This window comes from Tamandua tetradactyla, chromosome 5, assembly GCF_023851605.1.
Source record: "Tamandua tetradactyla isolate mTamTet1 chromosome 5, mTamTet1.pri, whole genome shotgun sequence".
Classification (NCBI taxonomy): Eukaryota; Metazoa; Chordata; class Mammalia; order Pilosa; family Myrmecophagidae; genus Tamandua; species Tamandua tetradactyla.
In genome coordinates this window covers 164,778,192-164,801,019 of record NC_135331.1, presented here as the reverse complement: position 1 = coordinate 164,801,019, position 22,828 = coordinate 164,778,192, and the positions used below count along the sequence as shown (strand labels likewise).

At 37.3% G+C, this 22,828-nt stretch overlaps 1 protein-coding gene across 5 annotated transcripts in view; it reads left to right on the top strand.

Moving 5' to 3' along the window:
- Window positions 1-22,828, top strand: part of RTN4IP1 (reticulon 4 interacting protein 1) — a 71,446-nt gene that overhangs the window by 16,593 nt on the left and 32,025 nt on the right. For all 5 annotated transcript variants that reach the window (XM_077162549.1, XM_077162547.1, XM_077162550.1 and 2 more), the window contains one exon: window positions 14,798-14,846. In XM_077162549.1, the coding sequence (XP_077018664.1) occupies window positions 14,798-14,846 (49 nt within the window). The remainder of the gene's footprint in view (window positions 1-14,797; window positions 14,847-22,828) is intronic.

The following is a 22,828-nucleotide window of genomic DNA, read 5'->3' as shown; positions in this document are numbered from 1 at the left end:
CCGGGTTTCAAAGAGAGAAAGAGTTTATTATTAGGTGTGTAGCAGGAGAGCAGATGGCCTAGCAGCCGAAAATCTATCTCCCTGAATGCAGTAATTCGGATAGTTTTACTAGAGAAAAGATGGGCAGGATTTAGGAAAATAAGCACAGTGGCTCCAGATAGTGTAATTAGAGATGATCTGATTATTGAGCATGCGCAGATCGATTACATGCTTACTCACAGAACATGTGTAAGGAAATGGTGGAATGAGGTATAGGTGACTTGTAGGTTAAAGTCTAAGCTACTGTGCATGTCCAGTGGGCCCACTTTGTTTAGATCCAGTCTCGGTCATCAAGATAATTTTGGACTTGGGGTGGGTTACGTCGGGTAGACCCAAGACCCTTCGTTACCAAGCACTGGGGCTATCTGTGGTGATTACAAGACTCTAAAGTTGAAAAAACTGGATAACTAGGTACAAATGAAGGTTAGTCACAAGTTTTTTAGAATCACAGGGGCAGAAGATAAAAGCATTACAGTCATTATCTCAGATCAAGGCAGCTGGACTACAATTTAGAGATTTCAGGAATTTCCCTCTGTCTATTCCAGTATACCAGAAAGCAAACATGTATAATGATTCAGTAATGAAAATCATCCTTTAATTCCTGATTTCTCGGTTACAGCTGGAAAACTAAAATACTCCTCTCAGGGGCTTGTGTGAGGGGCCCTAAGCGTAAGCTTCCTTAACTCCTCTGACCATGCTACTTCTTTCTCTCTTCCATCCTGTAGTTACTTACATATGTGTCCCTTTCCTCTATCCTTGCACCAGTCAGAGGAACCAGTGATTTGAAACTGTTCCTACTGCCTAGCCCTTTGGGGAAGATACATTCCCAGTATCCCTTGTTGAAATTCTGGATACTTTTTCTCACAGAACCATTGTTGTATTGTGTATGAAGTTCTTAGTCCATTATGGGCTAAGTAAACTATAAAGGGCTGCCCTGGGCACTTTGCCAAGATGTATAAATAGCTTTATTTTCATGGGAAAATGTCTTTAAAGTTGCAAACAACAACTTCACACATGAACCCTTCTGTGAATTGGGGAATGACTACATGAATTGTAGAGGCTTGCAAGAAGGGGCATAAAAATCCAGGCCATACAGAAATATTTGGTTAATTTGTTTTTGTAACTCTGTTATTCCATTTATTCAGACTAAGTTTTTTACTCAGGGGGTAGACTTAGCATATCGAACATACTTTGCTATTTTTTACCCATTTTCCCCTTTAGATTTAAAATTAGTCTATGAAATTGAAAACTGAGACTGCATTTTCAGCACCCTGTTTCTTAAAGTCCATGATTTCTGCCATATTCAATCTTCTTTGATACTGAGCCATTGGGATTTAACAGACAGCACTCCAATCTTGTGATGTGGATCCCCGGCCCCCACCCACACACAAGTAAGTGGTACGGAGCAGGGAGGTCATGATGGTCATATACTTCCCTGTTAGAGATGTTGATACACTTAATTTAGATTCAAAACGCTGATTTTTTGTTTTCATTGACTCCTGGAGAACATCTCTGCCATCATTTCATATATAACAAATCTCAGGCCTAGGGGATTCAGTTAGAGAGTTGAGACTCACACCAGGTCTCAAGCTTCTCAGCCCTGGCAGTCAGAGATCTCTGGGCTTACACCAGACTATAGAAACTTGAAATTGATTCCCTACTTCTGGATCTCCTGCTGTTTTTTAGTGTGTTTCATAAATTTTTTATTTGTAAGGCAGTAGAGGTGTCGATATCCTCCTCATAAAATTGTAAAATATTGAAAAATATGATTGTAGAGGACTTAGATAATGAAATGGTAAATAAAAAGTGAACCCAGTCATGGAAAAGAAGCCAAAATTGCTTTAGTACCCTGAAATACATTTAGGGAGAATTCAAAATTTGAGTAGAAATGATGGAGAAAATTAGATTTTAGGTTTAAAAATATGTAAGTACTGTAACAGTTATTGTTTTCCTAATTTTTTCTGTATTTGCCTCTAGGCAATTCCCACTGACTTCAAAAGAAGCTCTGTATGTAGTTTAGGAAGTCAGAGAGGAATGTAATTTAAAGTCCTGGCAATTTTGAATTATACAGTATTTTGCATAAAGAGTATTTCCTGGGCACTTGATCTGTGTAAACCAATAAGTAATATGACACATGTTTCTTTTTTTTTATTTATTAATTAACAGAAAAAAAGAAATTAACCCAACATTTAGAAATCATACCATTCTACATATGCAATCAGTAATTCTTAACATCATCACATAGATGCATGATCATCGTTTCTTAGTACGTTTGCATCGGTTTAGAAGAACTAGCAACACAATCGAAAAAGATATAGAATGTTAATATAGAGAAAAAAATAAAAGTAATAATAGTAAAAACAAAACAAAACAAAACAAAAACCTATAGCTCGGATGCAGCTTCATTCAGTGTTTTAACATGATTACTTTACAATTAGGTATTATTGTGCCGTCCATTTTTGAGTTTTTGTATCTAGTCCTGTTGCGCAGTCTGTATCCCATCACTCCAATTACACATTATCTTACCCTATTTCTAACTCCTGCTGAACTCTGTTACCAATGACATATTCCAAGTTTATTCTCGAATGTCGATTCACATCATTGGGACCATACAGTATTTGTCTTTTAGTTTTTGGCTAAACGCACTCAGCATAATGTTCTCTAAGTCCATCCATGTTATTACATGCTTCATAAGTTTATCCTGTCTTAAAGCTGCATAATATTCCATCGTATGTATATACCACAGTTTGTTTAGCCACTTGTCTGTTGATGGACAGTTTGGCTGTTTCCATCTCTTTGCAATTGTAAATAACGCTGCTATAAACATTGGTGTGCAAATGTCCGTTTGAGTTTTTGCCCTTAATTCCTTTGAGTAGATTCCCAGCAATGGTATTGCTGGGTCGTATGGCAATTCTATATTCAGCTTTTTGAGGAACTGCCAAACTGCCTTCCACAGTGGTTGCACCCTTTGACATTCCCACCAACAGTGGATAAGTGTGCCTCTTTCACCGCATCCTCTCCAGCACTTGTCATTTTCTGTTTTGTTGATAATGGCCATTCTGGTGGGTGTGAGATGATATCTCATTGTGGTTTTGATTTGCATTTCTCTCATGGCCAGGGACATTGAGCATCTCTTCATGTGCCTTTTGGCCATTTGTATTTCCTCTTCTGATAGGTGTCTATTCAAGTCTTTTTCCCATTTTGTAATTGGGTTGGCTGTCTTTTTGTTGTTGAGTTGAACAATCTCTTTATAAATTCTGGATACTAGACCTTTATCTGATATGTCGTTTCCAAATATTGTTTCCCATTATGTAGGCTGTCTTTCTACTTTCTTGATGAAGTTCTTTGATGCACAAAAGTGTTTAACTTTGGGGCGGGCCGCGGTGGCTCAGCGGGCAAAGTGCTTGCTTGCTATGCCGGAGGACCTCGGTTCGATTCCCGGCCCCAGCCCATGTAACAAAAAACGGAAAAACAAAATACAATAAAACAAGAAAATGTTTAAAGATGTTTCCCTTTCTTCCTTCCTTCCTTCCTTCTATCCTTCCTTCCTTCTCTCTGTCTTTCCTTTAAAAAAAAAAAAAAAAAAGTGTTTAACTTTGAGGAGTTCCCATTTATTTATTTCCTTCTTCAGTGCTCTTGCTTTAGGTTGAAGGTCCAGAAAACTGCCTCCAATTGTAAGATTCGTAAGATATCTCCCAACATTTTCCTCTAACTGTTTTATGGTCTTAGACCTAATGTTTAGATCTTTGATCCATTTTGAGTTAACTTTTGTGTAGGGTGTGAGATACGGGTCTTCTTTCATTCTTTTACTTATGGATATCCAGTTTTCTAGGCACCATTTATTGAAGAGACTGTTCTGTCCCAGGTGAGTTGGCTTGACTGCCTTATCAAAGATCAAATGTCCATAGATGAGAGGGTCTATATCTGAGCACTCTATTCGATTCCATTGGTCGATATATCTATCTTTATGCCAATACCATGCTGTTTTGACCACTGTGGCTTCATAATATGCCTTAAAGTCAGGCAGCGTGAAACCTCCAGCTTCGTTTTTTTTCCTCAAGATGTTTTTAGCAATTCGGGGCAACCTGCCCTTCCAGATAAATTTGCTTATTGGTTTTTCTATTTCTGAAAAATAAGTTGTTGGGATTTTGATTGGTATTGCATTGAATCTGTAAATCAATTTAGGTAGGATTGACATCTTAACTATATTTAGTCTTCCAATCCATGAACACGGTATACCCTTCCATCTATTTAGGTCTTCTGTGATTTCTTTTAACAGTTTTTTGTAGTTTTCTTTATATAGTTTTTTTGTCTCTTTAGTTAAATTTATTCCTAGGTATTTTATTCTTTTAGTTGCAATTGTAAATGGGATTCGTTTCTTGATTTCCCCCTCCGCTTGTTCATTGCTAGTGTATAGAAATGCTACAGATTTTTGAATGTTGATCTTCTAACCTGCTACTTTGCTGTACTCATTTATTAGCTCTAGTAGTTTTGTTGTGGATTTTTCTGGGTTTTCGATGTATAGTATCATATCATCTGCAAACAGTGATAGTTTTACTTCTTCCTTTCCAATTTTGATGCCTTGTATTTCTTTTTCTTGTCTAATTGCTCTGGCTAGAACCTCCAACACAATGCTGAATAATAGTGGTGATAGTGGACATCCTTGTCTTGTTCCTGATCTTAGGGGGAACGTTTTCAATTTTTCCCCATTGAGGATGATGTTAGCTGTGGGTTTTTCATATATTCCCTCTATCATTTTAAGGAAGTTCCCTTGTATTTCTATCTTTTGAAGTGTTTTCAACAGGAAAGGATGTTGAATCTTGTCGAATGCCTTCTCTGCATCAATTGAGATGATCATGTGATTTTTCTGCTTTGATTTGTTGATATGGTGTATTACATTAATTGATTTTCTTATGTTGAACCATCCTTGCATACCTGGGATGAATCCTACTTGGTCATGATATATAATTCTTTTAATGTGTTGTTGGATACGATTTGCTAGAATTTTGTTGAGGATTTTTACATCTACATTCATTAGAGAGATTGGCCTGTAGTTTTCTTTTTTTGTAATATCTTTGCCTGATTTTGGTATGAGGGTGATGTTGGCTTCATAGAATGAATTAGGTAGTTTTCCCTCCGCTTCGATTTTTTTGAAGAGTTTGAGGAGAGTTGGTACTAATTCTTTCTGGAATGTTTGATAGAATTCAGATGTGAAGTCGTCTGGTCCTGGACTTTTCTTTTTAGGAAGCTTCTGAATGACTAATTCAATTTCTTTACTTGTGATTGGTTTGTTGAGGTCATCTATGTCTTCTTGAGTCAAAGTTGGTTGTTCATGTCTTTCCAGGAACCTGTCCATTTCATCTAAATTGTTGTATTTATTAGCGTAAAGTTGTTCATAGTATCCTGTTATTACCTCCTTTATTTCTGTGAGGTGAGTAGTTATGTCTCCTCTTCCATTTCTGATCTTATTTATTTGCATCCTCTCTCTTCTTCTTTTTGTCAATCTTGCTAAGGGCCCATCAATCTTATTGATTTTCTCATAGAACCAACTTCTGGCCTTATTGATTTTCTCTGTTGTTTTCATGTTTTCAATTTCATTTATTTCTGCTCTAATCTTTGTTATTTCTTTCCTTTTGCTTGCTTTGGGATTAGTTTGCTGTTCTTTCTCCAGTTCTTCCAAGTGGACAGTTAATTCCTGCATTTTTGCCTTTTCTTCTTTTCTGATATAGGCATTTAGGGCAATAAATTTCCCTCTTAGCACTGCCTTTGCTGCGTCCCATAAGTTTTGATATGTTGTGTTTTCATTTTCATTCGCCTCGAGGTATTTGCTAATTTCTCTAGCAATTTCTTCTTTGACCCACTAGTTGTTTAAGAGTGTGTTGTTGAGCCTCCACGTATTTGTGAATTTTCTGGCACTCCGCCTATTATTGATTTCCAACTTCATTCCTTTATGATCCGAGAAAGTGTTGTGTATGATTTCAATCTTTTTAAATTTGTTAAGACTTGCTTTGTGATCCAGCATATGGTCTATCTTTGAGAATGATCCATGAGCACTTGAGAAAAAGGTGTATCCTGCTGTTGTGGGATGTAATGTCCTATAAATGTCTGTTAAGTCTAGCTCATTTATAGTAATATTCAGATTCTCTATTTCTTTATTGATCCTCTGTCTAGATGTTCTGTCCATTGATGAGAGTGGTGAATTGAAGTCTCCAACTATTATGGTATATGAGTCTATTTCCCTTTTCAGTGTTTGCAGTGTATTCCTCACGTATTTTGGGGCATTCTGGTTCGGTGCGTAAATATTTATGATTGTTATGTGTTCTTGTTTAATTGTTCCTTTTATTAGTATATAGTGTCCTTCTTTGTCTCTTTTAACTGTTTTGCATTTGAAGTCTAATTTGTTGCATATTAGTATAACCACTCCTGCTCTTTTCTGGTTGTTATTTGCATGAAATATCTTTTCCCAACCTTTCACTTTCAACCTATGTTTATCTTTGGGTGTAAGATGTGTTTCCTGTAGACAGCATATAGAAGGATCCTGTTTTTTAATCCATTCTGCCAATCTATGTCTTTTGATTGGGGAATTCAGTCCATTGACATTTAGTGTTATTACTGTTTGGATAATATTTTCCTCTACCATTTTGCCTTTTGTATTATATATATCATATCTGATTTTCCTTCTTTCTACACTGTTCTCCATACCTCTCTCTTCTGTCTTTTTGTATCTGACTCTAGTGCTCCCTTTAGTATTTCTTGTAGAGCTGGTCTCTTGGTCACAAATTCTCTCAGTGACTTTTTGTCTGAGAATGTTTTAATTTCTCCCTCATTTTTGAAGGATAATTTTGCTGGATATAGGAGTCTTGGTTGGCAGTTTTTCTCTTTTAGTAATTTAAATATATCATCCCACTGTCTTCTAGCTTCCATGGTTTCTGCTGAGAAATCTACACATAGTCTTTTTGGGTTTCCCTTGTATGTGATGGATTGTTTTTCTCTTGCTGCTTTCAAGATCCTCTCTTTCTCTTTGAGCTCTGACATTCTAACGAGTAAGTGTCTTGGAGAACGCCTATTTGGGTCTGATCTCTTTGGGGTGCGCTGCACTTCTTGGATCTGTAATTTTAGGTCTTTCATAAGAGTTGAGAAATTTTCAGTGATAATTTCTTCCATTAGTTTTTCTCCTCCTTTTCCCTTCTCTTCTCCTTCTGGGACACCCACAACACGTATATTTGTGCGGTTCATATTGTCCTTGAGTTCTCTGATACCCTGTTCAAATTTTTCCATTCTTTTCCTGATAGATTCTGTTTCTTTTTGGAATTCAGATGTTCCATCCTCCAAATCGCTAATTCTATCTTCTGTCTCTTTAAATCTATCATTGTATGTATCCATTGTTTTTTTCCATCGTTTCTACTTTATCGTTCACTTCCATATGTTCTGTGATTTGTTTTTTCAGTTTTTCTATTTCTTCTTTTTGTTCAGCCCATGTCTTCTTCATGTCCTCCCTCAATTTATCGATTTCATTTTTGAAGAGGTTTTCCATTTCTGTTCGTATATTCAGCATTAGTTGTCTCAGCTCTTGTATCTCATTTGAACTATTGGTTTGTTCCTTTGACTGGGCCATATTCTCAATCTTCTGAGCGTGGACTGTTATCTTCTGCTGCTGGAGTCTGGGCATTTAGTCAGATTTCCCTGGGTGTCGGACCCAACAAGGTTGTAATATTTTTCTGTGAAATCTCTGGGTTCGGTTTTTCTTATCCTGCCCAGTAGTTGGCGCTTGTGGCACACGTTTGTCTCACGTGTTTGGAAGGGATCCCCCCGGTCACCGATCTCCGTGGCCTGGGGATTTCCAATCCAATTCTCTCAGTTGGTTCGGGGGGCCACGCGTGGTGGGGGCGTCAGCCGCCGCGGCTTGTGGGGACCCTGTGACTCCTTTTTTAATTCCCCTATTGGTGTTTGGTTGGACCCAGTCCCTGCCACTGTTGGAAATTCCCTCCTCTCCCTGGAGGGGTGTCAGTCGCCGGCCGCAGTGGGCCCGGGGAATTCGCCACCGGACCAGGAAGTCGCCCGAGGGGGAGGGGCGTCAGTCACCGGCCGCCGCGGCCTGGGGAATTTGCCACCGGACAAGGAAGCCGCCCGCGGGGTAGGGCCACCACGGCTTGGGTAGCCCTCTGATCCGAGACTCGTAGCCGGTCCAGGAAGCCGCCCGCAGAAGAGGGGCGCCGGCCGCTGCGGCTTGGGAAACTTGCCTCTCCGAGACTCTCAGCCGGCCCGGGAAGGAGGGAGGGAGGAGCTCCGGCTGCCACAGCTTCCGCTGCTCGGGAAATCGCGCGTGCTCGGGGATCTCACCACAGCCGAGTCTCACAGTCAGACTAGCCAGTCCAGACTGGGGTACGCTGTGTGTCCATTCTCTGCCGTGGCCCCGGGAGCTGTTCTGCACTGTTTCTGTTCACCTAGTAGTTGCTCTGGAGCAGGAACTAAGACGCACGTACCTTACTAAGCCGCCATCCAGGCCCCGCCCCTGACACATGTTTCTTGACTGTTAACAAGTAGACTTTTTAAAAAACAGTTTTGTTCAGACATAAAACAATCCATCCTAAGGGTACAGACTTCAGTGGCTCCTGGTATAATCACATAGTTATGCATTCACCACCATAATCTATATGAGACTGTTCCCATTTCTTCTGAAAAGCAAGGGGGAAAAAAATCCCATATCCCTCCCTTACATCCTCCTATTATTGACATTTAGCTTTGGTATTGTGCCTTTGTTACAATTAATGAAAGAATATTACAGAGTTACTGTTAACTATATACCTTAGCTTGCGTTAATTTTATTTTTCCCATATAGTACCCCCTTTTTAACAATTTGTAATAGTGACATAAATATTTGTTCTTGTTCATGTAAAAACTTTCTTGTATTTGTACAATTAACTGTCATTGTCTGCTTCATGGTTTGCTAAGTTATGCAGTCAGTTTTCATGTGTTAGCTTTCCTTCTGGTGACACACATGACCCTAAAATCTTCCTCTTTCAGTCATATACTCAGCTTTGTTAATTACACTTAAAATATTTTACACTTAAAATATTGTGTTACCATCACACAGTATCGTGCTATCCATTTCTGTACCTTTACAATCAACATTATTAAGCATAATGTACTCAAATCATTTGCCCAGTCTCCACCTTCTTTCTAACTCTTTTTAACCTCTGATTTCAGCTTTTTCAGGTTTGCTGTTTATAGTTAGTTCATATTAGTGAGATCATACAATAGCTATCCTTTTGTTTCTGGCTTATTTCAGTCAACATAACATTCTCAAGATTTATTCATGTTGTTGTATGCATCATGATTTCATTCCTTCTTGCAGTTGCACAACATTCTATCGTATATATACACCACCATTTACCTTTCTACCCATCTGTCAATAGACCCTAGGGTTGCCTCCATCCATTGGCAATAGAGAATGATGCTGCAGTAAACATCAGTGTGCAAATGAACAAATAGATTCTTACTTCAACAAGGTTTGAATATATGTGTGACCATATATTCTAACAAGCCAGATAGAAAGAATTCCCATGTATAGCACTTAAATGAAGGGCCACTGGGGTTAAGCAATATCAGTGTTTTCCCGTTGCATCGACAGTGCTTTTGAGAGTACAGCAAGAATAAGTTCCCATAGAGGACCAACTGAATTCTTATTGACTTGCAAATTTATTTTGTCTATGGTACGTTTTTTACTTTCTTTGTTTTAAGAAAAGTGTGGACCATAAGTAAGTCTGCACAAAAGATGAAGTTTGCAAGACCAGAGAAAGAGGTGTCTCCATTGTATTTTCACAAGCTGAATAGCTGTATAGCATTTCATTGGGCCAGCTCGGAAGCTGTTTTGAACTTTGGAGACGCCATCAAGTGGCAACATCAGGAACTGAAGCTGCTTTTACGGAACCACTCCTTCTACCAAGCGCTCCTGTGAAACACATTTTTGGCTTTTTTATTTAGGGTAATGAGGTTGCTTTGAACCACAGGTTATGGGGAAGAGACTCTGACAATAATGAGGTCAGAGATGTGTTTGACAGTTGGGTCCTTAAGCAACCATTATATTTGGTATCCTTATATTCTGAGAATCAGAAATTAACTTCAAGTGTTTTTTTTTTTGAAAAACCCTTAATGAAGTCTTTCAAATAGCCAGATGATCCACTCACTTGAGGTGAGTTGTAATTGTTGCCTTGATTGTAGGATATAATTTTGATTTGAATGATTTTGAAAATTAAGAAACACTGAGTAGTACTTTTACAAAGACAGACTTATAGACTCATGGAATAGAGTTGAGAGTTCAGAAATAACCCCTCACACTTAGGGCCAACTGAAATTTGACTAGGGGGCCAAGTCTGCTCGATGGAGAATAATAGTCTCTTTAAGAAATGGTGTTGGGAAAACTGAAAATCCATATGCAAAAGAATGAAATTGGACCCCCTTCTCTCAAACTATATATGAAAATTAACTCGATATGGATCAGTGACCTAAACATAAGCGCTAGACTGCAAAACTCTTAGAAGAAAACATTGAGGAATATCTTCAGGACTTTGTATTAGGTAGCAGATTCTTAGACTTTACCCCAAAAGCATGAGCAGCAAAAGAAAAAATAAATTGGAGTTGATGAGAATTAAAAACTTTTGTTTACCAAAGGATATTACCCGGAAAGTAAAAAAACAACCTACAGAATGGGAGAAAATATTTGGAAACAACCCAGTTAAAAAATGGGCAAAGGACTTGAATAGCTGTTTCTCCAAAGAAGGCATACAAATGGGCAACAAGGACATAAAGACACTATGTCCATCATTAGCCATTTGGAAAATACACATCAAAACCACAATGAGAGGGCGGGCCGCGGTGGCTCAGCGGGCAAAGTACTTGCCTGCTATGCCGGAGGACCTCGGTTCGATTCCCGGCCCCAGCCCATGTAACAAAAACGGAGAAACAGAATACAATAAAAACAAGAAAATGTTTAAAGATGTTTCCCTTTCTTCCTTCCTTCCTTCCTTCTATCCTTCCTTCCTTCTCTCTGTCTTTCCTTTAATAAAAAAAAAAAAAAAAAAAAAAAAAAAAAAAAAACACCACAATGAGATACCATTTCCTACCCACTAGAATTAAAAGAATGGGAAATAATAAATGCTGGATAGGATGTTGGTGGGAATATAAACAGTGCAGCCTCTATGGGAAAAAGTTTGACAGTTCTTCAGAAGGTTAAGTATAGATTACTGTGTTAACCAGTAATTTCACTTCTAGGTATGTACTGAAATGTACCCCAAAGAATTGAAAGCAGGGATTAGAACAAAGATTTGTACACCGTTGCTCATAACCACATTATTCACTATAGCCAAAGGTGGAAGTCTATCAGCAGATGAGTGGATAACCAAAATGTAGTATATATACACAGTGGAATGTTATTCAGCCATAAAAAGGAATGAAATTCTGATGCATGCTATAACATGGTTGAAACCTGAAGACATTGTGTTGAGTAAACTATCAGACACAAAGGGACAAATATCAAATGAGTCCACTTATATGAAATAATGAGAATATGTAAATTCATAGGGAAAGAAAGTAGATTACAGTTTATCAGAGGGAAGGAGATTGGAGGGGAACTAAAGAGTTAATGCTTATTGGGTACATTTTCTGTTCAGGATAATGAAAGAATTTTGATAGTAAATGATAGCACAACATTGTGAATATAATGAACACCACTGAATCATATACTTGAAAATGGTTATATTGGGAAATTTTATGTTGTTGCCATAGTAAAAAGTGAAGGAAGAAGAAAAAAGTGTATTGAGCAGACATCTGTTATATCCAGGGTCATATGCCAGTGCTGGTCATAGTCAGAGGTCTCTGTCCCTGAGGGCTTGCAGAATAGCTTGGAAAGCAGGATTTATGCATGAAAGTGAACAGTGTGACAAATGCCAGATACCAAATGTTTGGCATAGATCTCAGGTGCAAGAACTTGGGCCTTCAAAGGAAGGGAAGCCTTAGCAGATAGTGAAGGCACTGGAGCTTTGAGGAATGGTTCATTGTGCTGAGCATTGAGGGGACAGTAAGGAGCCAGATTGCTATTTGGAGAATTTGGCTCAGGAAGTAGAGGAAAAGTCAGAGAGGTGAGATAAGTTTAGACTGTGAAAGAACTTAAATGAGAATTTGAGTAGTTACATTTCCATTGGAATGGATAAAAATTGGAGGATAAAATGTTTCACGGGTGAATTCATTTTAGGATGTATCCATGAGGTAATTTTAGTGCTTTTATTTCCCCATATAGGAATACTAAAGCTGTATAAAGTTGTAAAATGTGTGAATTGAAGAGTTTTGGAGGAGTTGATCTTTAGTTTCTTTTATTCTTCACAATTTATAATTTTGTTAAATTAAAAGTAGCTCTTCAGTGGTAGAACGCTCGCCTTCCATGTGGGAGACCAGGGTTTGATTCCTGGACCGTGCCCCCCCCTTCCCAAAAAAGTAGCTCTGCTCCAAAAAGCATTTGCAAGAAAAATTGTCTTAATTGTATTTACTGGTGTTAATTTTAAAGGGAACAGCTGGTTCAGAAATTTTGTAGTGACTTCTAAGGTCTAAAAAGGGTGTCAACCAGCCGGCTGTGGTTTGGATAAGATAGAGAAAAAAAAAAAAGTGAAAATGAAACTAGGGTTAATGCTGTAGACAGCATTTGTCACACTGTTCACTTTCATGCATAAATCCTACTTTCTAAAGTTCAGCATACCTGGAGATAGGTGGCAAAATTCTCTGAACTTTTCTATCAGCCAAGTCAAAGAGTGACCTACAGCTTACGCTGGCAAATAAGTTGAAGCATAGCTGAGTCCTTAGAGAAATATTTTTCCATGGGCATGCATTGAGAGAATTGTCAGGAAGAATTCTCTCAACATCTTCTTAGCTAACATAGTAACAAATATCAAAGCATAGCCTTTTTAAATTTTGTTATTTTTGGCTGTTATAACCATTTTTACATATACAATGCAGTGGCATTGATTACATTTGCAAGGTTATGCTACCATCACCACCATCTGTTACCAAACTTTCATCACCCAACAGAAAAAGTTACTCTTTTTTTTTTTCCCCCACTTTTTTACTGTGGTAAAAATATACATAACATAAAACTCATTTTAGCCATTTTCAAGTGTACAATTCTGAGACATTAAGTACATTGACAGTGTTGTGAAACTTTCACCACTATTTTTCCAGAACATTTTCATCATCCTAAACAGAAATTCGTACCCATTAAATAATAACTCGTATTTCCCTTCCCCCTGGTCCCTGGTAACCATTGTTCTGCTTTCTGTCTTATGAATTTGCTTGTTCTAAGTACTTCATAGAAAAGAAATCATACAATGTTTGTCCTTCTGAGGGAAAGTTATGTTCTATAATGTCCCTCAGCCTAGCTCAGTAGCATAACAAAAGTACAGTTTAGTAAAAAATTCTTCTGGGAATCTGAAACCATGCAGCCCACCAAGCCAATCCTCTGATGGTCTTGCTTAATGCAAGAAAACATGAGAGTATATAAAGCAGTGATTTTCTTGACCAGTGATTCTTTGTTGGGTAGTGTAATGGTTAAGTTTATGTGTCAGTTTGGCTAGGTTATAGTCCAGTTGTTTGGTCAAGCAAGCACTGGCTTGATTGTTATTGTGAGGGTGTTTTCTGGCTTTAAATCGTTAGTCAGAAGATTGCATCTATGGCTGATTACATCTATAGTCACAAAGAAGATTGCCTCTGTAATGAGAGACATCTCATCCAATCAGCCGAAGGCTTTAAAGGGACAACTGAGGATTTCAGCAGTCAGAATAATTTCTCTCTACTTCAGCCACTCAAGCTTCTGGGGAATTCATTAAAATATTCTTCAGAGTTCCAAACTTGCAGCATGCCCTTTGGAATTTTGATTTGCCAATCCTCCATGGTTGTGTAAACCAATTCCTATAATAAACCTCTTAGTATTTACATATATTTATGTGTCAGTTCTGTTTCTCTGGAGAACCCTTACTACTCCAAGTCACAAACTTCTTTGGGAATCTGAGGACTGGTTTGGATCCCTGTCTTCTCCAGTAAACACATGCTTAATCACAACAAATATGTTTTGCATGTTATTACAGGAAATTCACAATTTCAGAGGGTTCACAAACCTCCCACCCCCAAGTCATCCATATAAATAGGTAAAGCACACTGGGTCCAAAAGGAAGGCTACAGTGAGTAAACATGGTAAAAATATGGAGCACACTAATGACTGTGTTGATAGGGCAGATTCACCTGCTGTCCCAGGAAGCCAAGTTGAGGATAAGGTTGATTACCATTTATGAAAGCTTGAAAGTGCATGTCTGGACTTAAGTTTATATTTTGTTCTGACAGGAATTTGGTCAGGAATGTATATTATTTTAGGGAGCAACTGATTCTACTCTAACACACTAAAAACGGCCTTCAAATCCTCACATATATGGGAAGCTATGGTAATTTTACCCTAGAAAAAATTTGAAGACAGATGTTACCAAGAACCATCTGAACTGCTTAAAAACTATAAAGCAAGTCCTTGGTAAAGAGTTCATAGCATATCTATCTATAAGCATTTATAGCTTCTTGGTGAACCTAGGATAAAAATCCTTGTGTAATCCAATCTTGGAAAGCTGGAAGATTTTATTTGCCACCTAACATGTTGAAATCATCTATTTTATTTATCTTGTTTATTTGTTTAAGACTCTTGCTGATTGTGGTTTCTTTTGTATTGCAGTGTTTTAATCTTGGGCGCTTCGGGCGGAGTTGGTACTTTTGCTATACAGGTAAAACAATTTCCTTATCCTGTGAATGAAGAAGATTAATGTTTAAGTGGATTTATAAATTCTCTTATTATGAGTTTTTTCTCTTAAAAGCTGAAAGGAAAGGTAGGTGTCCAGTGAATTTATTGTAATTTCAGCTTAGTCTTCTCAGAAGAAAGTTTTCTAATATAGAAGGGACTATTAACCTTTTCAGAGATTTAATATATGAGTGTTATATAGGTGTCCTATAGAACACATGTAAGGCAAGCTTTTAGAGAAGATCATGAGCAGTGCAGGTGGATGGAAGTTTGCTGTTTGGTAGGAAACAAGCCAATGTCAAAAACAATACTAGTTTCCAATAAAAATTTCTACAGGTTTTTTGGTAGAGATCAATAAGCTGATTCTAAAATTTATATGGAAATGCAATAGCCAGGCAATCTTGAAAAAGACAGAATTAGAAGACTTACACTACCTGATTACCAGTCTTTCTATAAAGCTATAAAGTTAATAAAGCTACAGTAATCTAGATTGTTTGGAAATGGTGTAAGGATAGAGTTTAGAGCATTGGATTAGAAATAAGCATATTATGTATGTGTGTGTGTATAGTCAGTTGATTTTTGACAGAAGTGCTGTGGCATTTCAAAGGGGGAAATAGTCTTTTTAACAAATGGGGCTGGAACAATTTAATATATGTTGCAACAAAATGTACTTCAATGAACATTACCTCACGCAATATATAAAAGTTAACTTAAAACGGAGGGCGGGCCACGGTGGCTCAGCAGGTAAGAGTGCTTGCCTGCCATGCCCAAGGACCCGGGTTCGATTCCCGGTGCCTGCCCATGTTAAAAAAAAAAAAAAAGGTTAACTTAAAATGGACCATACAGACAAACTCTGGGATCTTTTCTGTAACTACTTGTTGAAGAATGCTTTGAAAATTATTTTTTTCAAATAATAGAAAAAAAACAGTTTTTTCTATCTTTGCTTTGTATATATGTTATATTATACAATAAAAAAAGTAAAAAAAAAAGATCCATAGACCCAGATGTAAGAGCTAAAATTATAAATCTTTTAGAAAATGGGAGAAATCTTTATAAGCTTGAACTATGCAAAGAATTTTTAGGAAAAAAAAAACACCAAAGCACTGTTATGAAAGGAAAAAAGAAAAGATAAATTAGATTTCATAAAAATTAAAAACTTTTGCTTTTCAAAATATACCGTTAAAAAAAAAGGATCCTCAAAAGTTAAGGATGTTTGCATTTGATGTTTTTTGGTATTTAAAAAAAAAAAATCCTGCTAGGAAAATAAAAGGGCAAGCCATGTGCATAACATATATAAAAGATTGGTATTTCAAATACATAAAGAACTCTTACATCTCAATAAGGCAATCAACATGTTTTTTTAAATGGGCAAAAGATTTGAATAGATGCATCACCATAGAATATAAAAAAATAGCAAATAATCACATGAAAAGATGCTTCAACATTAGTCATCTGAGAAATACAAACTAAAGCCACAGTGAGATTCTACTTAACACCCATAAAAATGGCTAAAATTAAAAGGACTTATCAAGCTTTGACAAGAGTGAGTAACTGGAATCTTCATACATTGCTAGTGGGGATGAAAAATGATGCAGCTGCTTTGGGAAAACTGTTTGAAGTTTCCTCAAAAAGTTAAACATAGAATTACCATATGACCCGGCGAACATTTGTAGGCTAATGTTCATAGCAGCACTATTCAATAGTCAAAATGTAGAAACAGCCCTAATGCCCATCAACTGATGAATGGATAAATGGAGTGGGGTATATCCATGTGATGGAATACTATCCAGCCATAAAAAGGAATGACGTACTGAGACAGTCTAAAATATGGATGAATCTTGAAAACTTGCTAAGTGAAAGAAGCGAGACAGAAAAAGTCTCATATTATATGACCCTGTTTATATGAAGTGTCCAGAATAGGCAAATCTTTAGAAACAGAAAGTCAATTAGTATTGCCAGGGGCTGAGGGGAGTGAGGAATAGAGTGTAACTACTTAGTATGCACAGGGTTTCTTTTTGGGGTGTTGAAAATGTGCTGAAATTAGACAGTGGTGATGGTCAGACAACTTTGTGAGTATACTAAATGCCACTGAATTGTACACTTTAAAATAGTTAAAATGGCAAGATTTTATGTGCATTTTACCAAACAACAACAAAACCAAAAACCAACCAGTGCACCCAGCCTCCCAGAACAGGATGGGACCCAGCAATTGCTTCCATTGCAGTCGGATGTTTAACACGATGGCTCCTTGTGGAGGGGACTTGACTTTAACCTCCTTCAATATGGGAGGAGAGGCTCTTTGCCCAGTGTGGAAAGTTGTGAATACCTTTGTATCAGTTTCCAGGGGGGTGGGTTTAGGTGCTTCTTCCCAGACCCTATCTCTAACCTTTTGAAGACCCAGACAGTGCTAGGAGCTTCCCATCAAGCTACCAACTGAATTGCGGTGGGAGGGTGGAGGTGGTATTTCCTACGGAAGATGAACCTTGACTTCTTATTAACTCACCACTAGTTACCTAGGCTCTAGTCTAGAGACTGTTAGTAAATGTAGGTTGAAGGATTAAATAAATGCAAGGAAGGAAAAGTGGGAGGGAAAAAGAAAAGAGGAATATCATACCCAGTTGGTTAGAGTGTTAAATTAGCACAACCATTCAAGGAAACAATTTGAAACTACTGAATCTGAATATAAAGTGCCCCCGTGGTGGTTCAACAATTGCACTCTAAGGAAAATGAGTAAATTATGGTATATTTATACTTTGGGATATTATACAGTCTTGAAATTAGACTACACTTGCATTCAATGAAGTAGATGAATCTGGTAAGCAGAATGTAGAGTAAAAAGAGCCAGAAACAAAAGAGTGCATCCTGTATGATTCCATTTAATGAAATTCAAGGATAAATGATACTCAACAATTGTGTTTAAGGATACTTGCCTAGATGGTAAAACTCTTTATTAAAAAAAAAGTTCAAATAGTGGTTATTACTTCTAAGGGAGTGAGGGGGTTTTGATTGGAGGAGAGGCAGTGAAGAGTCTCAGGAGTGTGGGTCGTTTTCCAGTTGTCAGTTTTGAGCAATGGTTACAATGGTATTTGCATTGTAATAATTTCTTAAGCTATACACTTATATTCTATGTACTCTTCTAGATGATATTTCATAGTAAAAATCATTTTAATGAAATAAAGAAACAATAGAAAAGTATTAAGGTCAACTCCTGAACAAAAGATTAAAAAGAATAACGTATCTACAGAGAATGAAAGAATGCCAGAAAAATGTGCCCACAAGGCAGATCAATATGTAACCTACAATTTTAAAACAAGCTAAAAGACATTAAAGATATGATTCAAGACATAGAAGAACTCAATAAATCAGAACTAGAAAATCTCAGGGAAAAAAGTGAAAGTAATAATTTCAGCAATGAAGGCTAAACAAGAAGGCGCTCAATAGCGGATAAACACAATGCAATGCATTAATAGAAACAGAATGTGTAAATGGGGACATTTTTAAAATAATAAATGAAGGGAGAGATAAAGATTAAAACATTACAGATGAGCAAAGAAGATTGAATATATTGGTAATAGGAGTCCCTAGAAATCTAGAACAGGAGCATAGAACAAACACTGAAAACGTTATTTCAAGAAACTTTACTGAAATTAAATTATTTGAAACTACATATTGAATGAGTACATCACTTATTTAAGAATATGGATACAGAAGGACCACTATCAAAACATTCAAGTGAAATTACTGGTTTTACTGTTGTTGTTGTTTTTTAACTTTTTTTATTGTATAGAATAACATATAAACAAAGCAAAGAAAGTAAAAAGCAGTAGTTTTCAAAGCACTCCTCAATGAGAAGTTACAAGGACATATCCCAAAGTTTGTCGTGGTTCACCACATGATCCTCTCAGATTTTTCCTTCTAGCTGCTCCAGAATATAGGAGGCTAGAAGGCTTAAATATTTTTTTATCACCACAATTGACTTTTTTTCTTTCTTTTTTTGTGAAAAATAATATGTATGCAAAAAAGCAATAAATTTCAAAGCACAACACCACAATTAGTTGTAGAACATATTTCAAAGTTTGACATAGGTTATGATTCCACAATTTTAGGTTTTTACTTCTAGCTGCTCTAAGACACTGGAAACGAAAAGAGATATCAATTTAATGATTCAGCAGTCATATTCCTTTGTTAAATCCTGTTTTCTCTGTATAACTCCATCATCACCTTTGATCTTTCTGTCCCTCTCTTTAGGGGTGTTTGAGATATGAACATTCTAAATTTTTCATATTGGAAGGGTCTGTCACCAGTATGGGGTAGGGAAGTGGAACTAGCTGATGTAATGGAGAGGCTGGGCCCTCTAGGTTTCAGGACTTATCTGGTCCAGGGACCTATCTAGAGGTTGTAGATTTCTATAAAAGTTACTCTAATGCATGGAACCCTTGTGGAATCTTATATATTGCCCTCAGTGTTCTTTAGGGTTGGCTGGAATGGTCCTAGTTGGGGTTTGGGAGGTTATGATGGATAGCAATGTCTAACTGAAGCTTGCATAAGAGCAACCTCCAGAGTAGCCTCTCTACTATATTTGAACTTTCTCTGCCACTGATACTTTATTTGTTACACTTCTTTTCCCCCTTTTGGTCAGGATGAAATAGATGATCCCATGGTGCCAGGGCTGGATTCATCCCTGGGAGTCATCTCCCACGTCGCCAGGGAGACTTTCACCCCTGGATGTCATGTCCCATGTAAGGGGGGAGGGCAATGATTTCACTTGCAGATTTGGGCTTAGAGAGAGTAAAGCCACATTTGAGCAACAGAAGAGGTCCTCCAGAAGTAATTCGTAGGCATACTTATAGGTAGGCTTAGCTTCTCCACTGCCTACATAAACTTCACAACAGTAAGCTTCAAGATCAAGGGGATGGCCTATTGATTTGGGTGTCCCTAGAGTTTGCCACAGTATCCTGATGGTAAGTTTAATAGTTCCATATTTTTTCTCCCATCCCTCAAGGAATTTTGCCAATACTTTTGATTATCTGCTTAATATGCTCTAGGATGTATCCAGACACTATTACATTAAGTTATACAGGATTGAAGGACTCCCTGTGTTTTTGTTCAAATGAGCTATACAGATAGGTTGAGTTAGATTATGTGCTACAGAAAATTTAGTTCCAGACCAAATAAACCTTTCTTCCTTTGGTCTCAAAGAGTATGTGTGGTTCTAAAATACAGACATTGTCTTCCTTACCCCCGTATTCTGAATTACTTTAACCCCACCTGATTGGCTTCGTTCTTATTTCTAAGTATCAGGTGTTTTATATATATGTGCAAGTAAAACAGCCTCTCAAAATCCAGAAATAATAATTACCACTCCAGGCTAAATTGTATCTGCTATAAAAGCTTACAATGTAGGCCCCTGTTTTCTTGTAAGCATTTTCTAAAGGAGACCGTGCAATTGTTGTTCTTTTGTTTCCGGCTTATTTTGCCTCACCAAATGTCCCACATGTTTATTTGCTTCGTTGCTTGCCTCACAACTTCCCTTTTTGTAGCAGCATTCATTCATAAATATGCATCATCATTTGCCAATCTGCTTCTCAGTCAGTGCATTCTTCAGCCACCTGCGTTCCTCAGGGATCATATACAGTGCCCAGAGTCCACAGTCCAAAACACTCTTAATTTTAGATAATTTCATTGTTTCCAAGAGAAAGAAAACCTCTAAACACACCCTCGCCAAATAGATCTAAACCTCCTTTTAACTCTTGTCCTTCCCCCATTATTTACCTCTGCTGTTCTGTGGTAGTGCTGATGTTTCCTTTTAAACATAGCCCATAGCATGCAATAGCAGTTGACCCCCTGTACCCTGGACTTAAGCACTCTTTGTACATGAATCATACCTTTGAAGTAGTTCTTGCAAGAACTAATTCATATTTCTAGTGTTAATCAGTGGAACACCTAGGTCTACACAACCCCTTTCAATCTTGTTCATCTTCAGTATGGTAATATTACTTATAGACCCACTAGAGAACTGCCTTCTGTCTATTCCCTTACATTGGAGTTCAACCTCATTAGCTAACCATTCACCCATCTGTAGTTTCTATATCTCTAAGTCCCCTGTATTCTGAATTATAAGACTCTAATTTTATATTTATCATGATCATAAAAGTGGAATCATATAGTATCTATCCTCTTGTGTCTGGCTTATTTCACTCAGCATTGTGTCCTCAAGGCTCATCCCTCTAGTCATGTGCTTCAGGACATCATTTCATCTTACTGCTGCATAATATTCCATCGTATGTATATATTGTATATATTTTAACCCACTCGTTTGTTGATGGGCATTTGGCTTGTTTCCATCTTTTGGCGATTGTGAATAATGCTGCTATGAACATCAGTGTGCAAATGCCTGTTTGTGTCATTGCGTTCAGCTCTTCTGGGTATATACCAAGTAGTGCTATTGCTGAGTCATTGGGCAACTCAATATTTAGTTTCCTAAGGAACCACAAACGGTCTTCCATAGTGGCTGCACCATTATACATTCCCACCAGCAGTGCATAAGTGTCCCAATTTTTCCGTGTCCTCTCCAACATTTGTGATTTCCTGTTTGTTTAATAGCAGCCATTCTTACAGGTGTGAGGTGGTATCTCATTGTAGTCTTGATCTGCATTTCCCTATAGTCAATGAAAACGAACATCTCTTCATGTGCTTTTGAGCCATCTGTATTTGCTCTTCAGAAAAATGCCTGTTCATTTCTTTAACCCATTTTATAATTGGGTTGGTTGTTCTTTTATTGTTGAGTTATATGATTTCTTGGTATATACAGAATATCAAACCTTTGTGTGTTATATGATGTCCAAATAATTTCTCCCATTGAGTTGGCTGCCTCTTCACCTTTTTGACAAAGTCTTTTAAGGCGCAGAAGCATTTGATTTTGAGGAGTTCCCATTTATCTATTTTTGTTGTTGTTGCTTGTGCTTTGGGTGTAGAGTTTAGGAAGGTACCTCTTATAACTAGGTCTTGAAAATGCTTCCCTATATTTTCTTCTAGAAGCTTTATGGTGCTAGTTCTTATATTTAGGTGTTTGATCTACTTTGAGTTAATTTTAGTCTAGGATGTAAGATAGGGGTCCTCTTTCATTCTTTTGGCTATCAATATCAGTTCTTCCATGCCTGTTGATTGAAAAGACTATTTTGTCCCAATTCAGAGGATTTAGGGGCCTTGTCAAAAATCACTTAACCTTAGATTTGGTGGTCTATTTCCGCACTCTCGATTTGATTTCATTGGCCAATGTTTCTGTCTTTGTGCCAGTACCATGTTGTTTTGACCACTATGTCTTTATAGTAGGTTTTAAAGCTGGGAATGTTAATCTTCCCACTTTGTTCTTTTTTAGGATGCTTTTAGCTATTTGGTGTCTCTTTCCCTTCTAGTTGAATTGGTAAGCTTTTCCAAGTCTTCATAGTAGGTTGTTGGAATTTTTATTGGGACTGTGTTAAATCTGTAGATTAATTTGGGTAGAATTGACATCTTAACTATATTTAGTCTTCCTATCCATGAGCAGGGAATGTCTTTCCACCTATTTAGATCTTCTTTGATTTCTTTTAGCATTGTTATGTAATTTTCTGTGCACAAGTCCTTTGCATCCCCAGTTAAGTTCATTCCTAAGTACCTGATTCTTTTAGTTACTATTTTGAATGGAATTTTTTCCTTAACTGACTCCAAAGTTAGATCATTGCTTATGTATAGAAATGTTACTGATTTTTGCACATTGATTTTATATCCTGCCACCTTGCTGAATTTGTTTATTAGCTCAACTAACGTTGTTGTAGATTTTTCAGAATCTTTCAGGTATAATCATGTCATCTGCAAATAATGAGAATTTTACTTCTTCCTTTCCAGTTTGGATGCCTTTTATTTCTTTGTCCTGCCTGATTGCCCTTGCTAAAACTTCTAGCATAATTTTGAATAATGGTGGTGACAGTG